This window comes from Aedes albopictus, unplaced genomic scaffold, assembly GCF_035046485.1.
Source record: "Aedes albopictus strain Foshan unplaced genomic scaffold, AalbF5 HiC_scaffold_670, whole genome shotgun sequence".
Lineage (NCBI taxonomy): Eukaryota > Metazoa > Arthropoda > Insecta > Diptera > Culicidae > Aedes > Aedes albopictus.
Window position 1 is genome coordinate 1 of NW_026917499.1, and position 8,664 is coordinate 8,664.

Sequence of the window (8,664 nt, forward strand, 5' to 3'; positions counted from 1 at the left end):
TATACCTAAAAATTTCACCAAAAAGTAAATCGTGAATAACTCTAAAACGGATAGAAAAAACGCCATTCTATGGAAATTATTTTAAATTTGGATGAGATACTTTTTATGATGGGTAAAAAGCAAAGTATGTCAAAAAATGACAAATTTTAGTAAATTCAAAAATTCAGTATCAAAAAGTTTCCAGCAAAACATGTCGTTAATATTTTATCCCAAGTAGTTTGGATCTATATCAAGCTGTAAAAAATATAAAAATGGTGGGTATTGACCATTTTTGTACGGGAAAAAAATTTGTTTGAAATTTATTACGAAAAATGGCCATTTTTCAAAATTCTCCCCGGGGCGACCTTCTTCTTCTTCTTCTGTATGGCTCTACGTTCCCACTGGAACTTGGCCTGCCTCTCTCCAACTTAGTGTTCTTTGAGCACTTCCACAGTTATTAATTGGAGGGCTTTCTTTGCCAGCCATTGCATGAATTAGTATATTGTGAGGCAAGCACAATGATACACTATGCCCAGGGAGTCGAGAAAATTTTCCCGACCGGATCGGGAATCGAACCCGCCGTCTCCGGATTGGCGATCCATAGCCTTAACCACTAGGCTAACTGGAGACCCCGGGGCGACCTCTAAACGTCATTTCTGAAAGTTGCCGTCATACAAAAGTTTGTTTCTAACACCCTTAGCTATCATTTGCAGGGTGAGCCCCCAAGCTTTTAATTATATGCATTTTTGGGACAACCTAATGAATAGGCTGAAAAAACACTTTCCCCCTCCAAAATTATAAATATTTTCCACCAAATTAAGCAAAAAAAAAACCGATTTTATAATCAATTTAGGAAATGTGGTCATTTGTCATTCAAATGCTTTTTGTGGTTCGTCAAGCCGTTTTGTCAGTACATTGTGTCACCGAGAAAATTTCATATCAAAAGAGCAATGTTAGCAATGTCATAAATTAGCTGAGAATTTAGAGCTTAATATGGAGGTGAACAAAATAATCATTCTTATTTACATTGTTGATTTGCTTGCATAAAAGACTGAATTAGAGCATATAAGTTTAATACCGCATTTGTGAAGAGAGAATGTTTGCTAAAATGTTAGCTTAAATTTCAATTAGAGATCGTTTGGCTATTTTTCAGCTTTTATGGTTGCCAAACAGCACTCAGGTATAATTTTGACCCTGTTCTGTTAGTTTTCAAGAAAAAATATCAACGTTACTCCGCTAAAAAGTGTGCCGCGTTATATAGAGCATATTCGGACTGCCGGGTAAATCCAGCAGTAATTAACCGGTGTGACATGGTGTAAGAAATAGCGGATCGCGTTCGTTCCTAATTAGAACATCTATCGTGATGGACAAGGAGCGCTGCCGGGCGGTGAACCATGGCCCCTGCAAAGTTTATTAAAAGGAGACGATTGAGAGACTACATTCGTTACATCGGATCGGGAACAGGTCGTGTTACTTCCGGGTCTCGGATATTAACTTCTACTGCTTCTCATTGGCTCGACTTTGCTCGATCAGGCACGCCGTCCGAGCCTCTTAGAATGTTGAGAACCACGTTCATAGCTCGCGGCCCGTTCCCGGTCAGATGTACTGAAAATTGCCGCTGTTGAAATTGAATGCGGTTTCAGGCTTTTTTACCGGTCAGGCCACCGGTCGCATTGCATAAATTCACCTGTAATAAAACAAAAAGTATTAAAAAATAAGGAAAATAAAAAATAAAGACAAATAGTGTAAACTTATTTTTCTGATCAAAACATATTCATATATCGACCTTTTTTTGTTGTTTTTCGTAAGCCATCAACACCATATTTATAATTGCATTTATCAACACCAGAGAGCATCAAAACATGCCATTCACTATTGTATAAAGCCAATAAATTAAGATGTGGATTTTAAAATTGCCAAATATGCTGTTGATATCTTTTATCGTGACATTCATAATACAATATCGTAGAGGTTTAATGAATCGGTTTTAAAAAAGAACAGAGAGCCACAATAAATGTGTTTTGAATTCCAATGGATACTGGCTTTATATTCGATCTCCGAAAGGTTGTGGCAATAACCATAAGTGAAGTTTTGAATTGTGATGGATTAGCATCCTTAAATGCTCTGTTTAAGCAAAACAGGAAGCTCATTGTGTTAATAAAACTGTTTTAAATAACCAAGAATGCTGAACGATTGTAGAAATGTTACTTGGGGATGATTGCCACATCATGACGATGATGCCTCCGAACAATGCCGCTTGATTGGTATGAAATTGACAGTAGATTTGGAATTCCAATTGGAACATTTCGTGTCTTTGCGTATAGTGTTTTTATTACACCGAGAAAAAAATTCTACCCAGTGGCTGAGTTGGTCTTACTCAAAAATCGAAAATTCTTTGTTTTCTTACTCAGTTAAGCGTTAGCGTAGTTACGGTATACTTCGTAGATTGGATACTAACAACATTCATGTACCTTTTGCTAATCTTGCTCGGATTGCTTTTCGGAACAAAGCTGGGGAGTTAACTTCGCTCCAATCTTATGCAAGAATATCACAAGCACAAATGTCATTATTCCCGGCCACGCCCATCTTTACCGTAACTTGGGATAGGGGAAGGAAATGTTGATGTAGCACTTATTTTAGAGGTCTCCGACTCAGTGACACTCCCATAAGTACTACGGAGTGGGTGGTTGGGAGATGTATTATGTAGGTCAAGGATTCGCCTGACAAGCTGGCGATGGATTCACGGCATTGGTTGTTTAGTTGGTTTAAATTTAATCTTTTGAGAGCCGGCAATCAAAAGAGATTTTTTTCTATTTATTGTTTAAATAATTATGTTTCTGCTCAGTAAGAGGCTCAAGCAGAACCGATCCCTCCAGGGTCATCGAAACATTACAATAGATGTTTGAAACGCGTGAAAAAAAAAACTGGCGATTCGAGAAAAAAAAACCCAATTTACATAAAAAAAAGCGAAAACAACGAAAAAAGACCATCTCAATTTATTTGAAAAAAATTACGGGAAACGAGCAATCAAAGGATAAATTGGTTAATTAACATTTAAATTACGACTCATGCAAAATATTTCGTTTTATCAAATCGAATTTAATAGTTTTATGCGATTTATGTTGGGTACGATATTTAACATACAAGTCTCCTTCCAAAAGTTGCATGCAAGTTTACCTACTGACATAAAATACTTAAACCTATCCAATTTGATTTGATAAAACAAAATATTTTGCATGAGTCGTTAATTTAGATGTTAATTGACCAATTCATCCTTTGATTGCTTAAAAAATATATTTCCATGCTTAATGGCTTGCAGTAAAAAAAGCCCAAAATCGCATATTTTGTCCTATAAATTGAGGTATGGCTTAAAATTGTGACGTGCTGGAGCAAATCTGAGCCCGGATTCGGATCAAAATCTATCAGAGACACATAAGTTTGCTCTTGAGACAAAAAATGTTGCGCTGTGTAATAGAGCATTTATTGTAACCTGTTTCATGTTATTCTAACTAGGTACCTGCTCTTTCCACTAATAATCGTAATATTATTGCAATCACAAATGTGCTTCGGTCTCAACTTGTTAAATTGGATGAAAATCAAATGGATCGGAATACAGCGTTTTAGTTTGATCATACATTTTGTTCCGAATTTTTTCATTGTATAATATTCCACATTCTAGTGCCACTTGAGATTTATGGTGAAACATGCATGAATAGTAGGTTGTCCTAAAATTGAACCAAGTCAAAAAGCTTGGGGGCTCACGCTGCAAATGATAGCTAAGGGTAATTAGAAACAAACTTTTGTATGACGACAACTTAGGAAATTTTATGAGGAAAAACTTTGCCGAAGATAGCATGGCGTTTTTTTCTATCCGTTTTAGAGTTATTCACGATTTACTTTACGATGAAATTTGAATTTTTAGGTATATTTTTAAAAATGTCACATAAGAACTGCTGAAAAACACATACAAAGTAAAAAATCACGTAAGCTCAACAAGTTTTTGTCTTGATTGTGTTAAGGAATTATGGTGATATCATTAATTGATTTTTAGGTTTTGTTATTCAATCCCTTCATACAGAAATTAACTAGCAAAGATTTCTAAAAAAGCTTGCTCTCTAGAAAAGCTTTCTACTGCCTATGATTTTTTTTAAAGATATTCTCCACAAAATGTTGAGCCATATTTTCGCGTTTATCTTACTTTCCTGTCGATTTTCTCAATTATTTCTCCGCGCGAAGACGTATTAGTCGCGGACCAGTGAAACAGCCCAGGAAACAGTGACAAAGCAAAAAAAAGGCGAATCCTCCGATTCATCTCAACTTCAAATAGCGGTTACAAACACCTTTCGTAAGATTACCAATTTTTGTATAATAAGTTCCAATTCAAGACATTCTAAGAAGCAGAGAATGACTTTTTTGACATTTACTGACTTGAACTATCTTATCAACACTGAAAATAAGATACACTGAGGCAAATTGAAACGGGTGGGATGAGATGAACCAGCGAGTTAACCTAATGTTATCCAAAATTAGAACAATTTGATTACCATAACATATACACGGCATACAATAAGACAAGACAGGCTATTATTGGTAAACATGTGACGTCATTTTTTATCGTCCTATATGTTGATCAAATTGATATGGACTACTAGATCGTTTTATTCATGCCTTTGAACGATTTGAACAACATCATTGAAAAACAAAAACGGCATAAGTAAAGTTTTGAATTGTGATGGATTAGCATCCTTAAATGCTCTGTTTAAGCAAAACAGGAAGCTCATTGTGTTAATAAAACTGTTTTAAATAACCAAGAATGCTGAACGATTGTAGAAATGTTACTTGGGGATGATTGCCACATCATGACGATGATGCCTCCGAACAATGCCGCTTGATTGGTATGAAATTGACAGTAGATTTGGAATTCCAATTGGAACATTTCGTGTCTTTGCGTATAGTGTTTTTATAACACCGAGAAAAAAATTCTACCCAGTGGCTGAGTTGGTCTTACTCAAAAATCGAAAATTCTTTGTTTTCTTACTCAGTTAAGCGTTAGCGTAGTTACGGTATACTTCGTAGATTGGATACTAACAACATCCATGTACCTTTTGCTAATCTTGCTCGGATTGCTTTTCGGAACAAAGCTGGGGAGTTAACTTCGCTCCAATCTTATGCAAGAATATCACAAGCACAAATGTCATTATTCCCGGCCACGCCCATCTTTACCGTAACTTGGGATAGGGGAAGGAAATGTTGATGTAGCACTTATTTTAGAGGTCTCCGACTCAGTGACACTCCCATAAGTACTACGGAGTGGGTGGTTGGGAGATGTATTATGTAGGTCAAGGATTCGCCTGACAAGCTGGCGATGGATTCACGGCATTGGTTGTTTAGTTGGTTTAAATTTAATCTTTTGAAAGTCGGCAATCAAAAGAGATTTTTTTCTATTTATTGTTTAAATAATTATGTTTCTGCTCAGTAAGAGGCTCAAGCAGAACCGATCCCTCCAGGGTCATCGAAACATTACAATAGATGTTTGAAACGCGTGAAAAAAAAAACTGGCGATTCGAGAAAAAAAACCCCAATTTACATAAAAAAAAGCGAAAACAACGAAAAAAGACCATCTCAATTTATTTGAAAAAAATTACGGGAAACGAGCTGAAGAAAATAAAATCAAAAGATACTTTTTTTCTATTTATTGTATAAATAGGTATGTTTCGGCTCAGTGCGAGGCACAAGCAGAACCGATCCCTCCAGGGTCATCGTCACTTTGCAATAAATGTTTAACACGCAAGGAAAAAAAAAATGGAGAAAATAAAATAAACAAAAAAAACGCGTTACACAACAACAAAAAATATCTCAGTTTATCTAAAAAAAATAAAACAAGATCGCGTAAAACGATTAAAACCATGGTTGGCGATCCGAAAAATAAAATCAATTTTTCTAAAAAAAAAACGCGTCCACACCCGCGACATTACGACACTCGGCTCGAATAAAAACGACGCGGACAACGTGGTCTACCCACCACCGAATAATAAGGTTGTTTCAAAAAATAAGAAGGGTGTTTCGTCTTCCCTACTGCAGGGTTGCCCGCTTGTACATCTGAAATAGAAAATAGTATTAAATGGTGATAGGCTCACAACAGTTACATAATTTACGGAAATAAATCTCTCTACTCTATACATAGACAAAAATTACCTGAATCCTCCTGAAACAAATGGTTTATTAACAATAAAAAACATAATACAAAAAAAAGTCGAACAAATTATGATTTTGGAATTTTACTGCATTTAAATTAACAAAGCTAAACAATTACAAGATCAGAATTTGTTATGGTAGATCTTACACCGTAACGCACCATTATAAGGTGATCTACCCACGGTACGGGGCCCCTTTGTTTTCTTACTCAGTTTCGGCTAAAACTGGGACAACCCAGTGCCAATGGGTTGTCCCACTTTTAACGGAAACTGAGTAAGAAAACAAAGGATTTTTTGATTTCTGAGTAAGACCAACTCAGTCACTGAGTAGATTTTATTCTCGGTGTACTGTCTCTATAGTCTCTATGCAAGTTGGAACAAAAATTAATATGGATTTGACAGCTTATCACTGTTCTAATTTTCATATTGACACCACTTCATGTTAAAGAAGGTATTCCATCTATGTATATTCCCTGATGCAAAAAAGTGGGAACTGTTTGTTATATTGGTTGTTGTCTTTGATAAAAATGAATTAAGTTAAAGATCATAATCATACCTGATTCCATAACATAGTATCTCGGCTCATCCGTCATTTTTCGTGAGTCTTTACTCTCCCGATCCCGTTCAATATTGTTACTAACGGAAGATATAGTGCTGCTCGAAGAAGTTAAGACGGACTGCCCATTTGGCATTAATCGCCTATTTACTGTACAATTTCCATTTCTATGAGATCGTGATCCTTTGGTTAAGGTATTGCTTGTTATAAGCATGTTTTTACCATTCATATATCCAGATTCACCTAGAAAATCAATATTGCGTTTAATATTTGTTGGTATAAAAATCGAATAATTTATTATTTCTGCCAGAAAAAAAAAATCCTTTACTGTTAATAGTTCCTGTCGAATGCGGTGTGATGTATCGTACATGATGTCCTGGTGACTGTTGCATGTGAAATGAGCTGTCGCTATCGATCATTCCATTGCATTCCAAGTCATTTGAATGACTGACTCTTCCGGCTGGATTTTTTTTATTAAAAATTAGTTGAGTATTTTTGAAATGTCTCACTTATTTAAACTATGCTGTATATTGTACATCAGCGTGGTTCAAAGAATCGTTTTTGCTCCACACCGCTTATTCGATTCGTAATCAGCGTATTAACCAGATTCTAAGCCTTCTCCCAAAAATTGAGCTGATTTGGTTGAAAATTGAGAGCGCACAAGCCCTTCAAAGTTTGTATGGAAATTACTATGGGAAAGGGACGTTTTTTATTCAATTGACCGTAGAATTTCCCCAAGTGGCCTAGAGTGTTAGTTGACCCTTGGTACCCCTAGGCTAATCTATCATCTGCAACTTTGCTAAAGACCAAATTCAAATCGTACGCCTTGTTAATTAGTTAATGATTTTTATCCAGAATGAAAATCTTTGATTATGATGGTTACAGTATGGGCATCACTGCCATTTGCCTTGAAACATAGTAGCCATGATTTCTGTGTGCTATCTTTGGCGCCATGTGCAGCAAAGTTGCCTGCTGGGAAGCTGAAGGATCACTGTTAAAGTTTCTCCAATTGGATAAAAATTGATAACTAATTAATGAGATGTCCGATTTGAATGTGGTATTCGGCAAAGTTGTAGCTGATAGAGTAGCCTAGGAGTACCAAGGGTCAACTAACACTCTAGAGCACTTGGGGAAATGCTATGGTCAATTGAATGAAAAACGTCGTTTTCCCATACAAACTTTGAAGGGCTTGTGCACTCCCAATTTTCAACCAATTCATCTCAAAATTTGGGAGAAGGCATAGAATCTAGTTATGAATCAAATAAGCGGTGTGGAGCAAAAACGATTTTTTGAACCACCTTAATATTACATACATGACGTAATCTTTTGACTTTGTGACAGTTTATGTACTAAATTGCCTTCGATGAACTCATCATCGCTGCTGCTGTTGTTATTGTATGAATTTCCATCTTGCCATTCAGCTGAAAATTGTCGTGAATACGGATGCTCACTAAAGATGAATCCTCGATTATTCCCAAGTGATCCAGATTTTTTTGACATCGCTCGCAACGCTTGGTTTAATAGAGATAGTTTTGTGGCCGATTAGATTGTATGTCCGGCAGAGTGACTAAAAATACATAGAAATTGAAAAAAAAAAACAAGCATTGAATTGAAAATCTTAATTATAAAAAACTTACTGGATAGGGACAAGTAAATAAATAGTACCGGCAACTTTTGTTTGTTGCACTAAGCTTTTAGCTCAGTTAGTGAAGGACTATCACTAACTAGGCTGAGTTTTCAGATGTCAAATAATATCAAAAGAAGAAATTTAGGGCTTCCAACCTCAGTTCGCATCGTACTCTTGTGCTGTGCGGATGTAAGCTCTCTGTTGCAGGAAGTTTTACTACCTAAAGCAAATATCAGTATTATATACGGTACACCGGGGCAAGTTGAAACGGGTTGGCCAAGATGAAACACGAAGTTTTGAAATAACTT

At 36.1% G+C, this 8,664-nt stretch overlaps 1 protein-coding gene across 3 annotated transcripts; it reads right to left on the reverse strand.

The window, feature by feature from the left end:
- Window positions 1–1,340: 1,340 nt before the first annotated feature.
- On the reverse strand, window positions 1,341–8,383 carry LOC109424884 (uncharacterized). 3 transcript variants are annotated; one of them, XR_009995912.1, is made up of 5 exons: window positions 8,043–8,383; window positions 7,058–7,189; window positions 6,730–6,972; window positions 1,454–1,666; window positions 1,341–1,380 (listed from the first exon to the last, which is right to left on the reverse strand). XR_009995912.1 is itself a non-coding variant. In XM_062843956.1 (4 exons), the coding sequence occupies exons 1-4, from the start codon at window positions 8,227–8,229 to the stop codon at window positions 1,629–1,631; spliced, it is 600 nt and encodes a 199-aa protein (XP_062699940.1). In that variant the 5' UTR covers window positions 8,230–8,383; the 3' UTR covers window positions 1,341–1,628. The 3 variants fall into 3 exon arrangements, 1 of the variants encoding a protein (XP_062699940.1); XM_062843956.1 differs by having other exon boundaries at window positions 1,341–1,666; XR_009995913.1 differs by lacking the exons at window positions 6,730–6,972; window positions 7,058–7,189; window positions 8,043–8,383 and adding an exon at window positions 1,766–6,710 and having other exon boundaries at window positions 1,341–1,666.
- Window positions 8,384–8,664: the final 281 nt, after the last annotated feature.

What these genes read in the sequence shown, in the direction of transcription:
- LOC109424884 (XM_062843956.1), bottom strand. Translation starts at nt 8,229, where the DNA reads ATGTCAAAAAAATCTGGATCACTTGGGAATAATCGAGGATTCATCTTT. An exon ending in AAGTCAAAAGATTACGTCAT is followed by an intron (nt 7,190 to 8,042) that starts GTATGTAATATT and finishes AAAAAAATCCAG; the next exon opens with CCGGAAGAGTCAGTCATTCA. An exon ending in ATACTATGTTATGGAATCAG is followed by an intron (nt 1,667 to 6,729) that starts GTATGATTATGA and finishes GTTTTATTACAG; the next exon opens with GTGAATTTATGCAATGCGAC.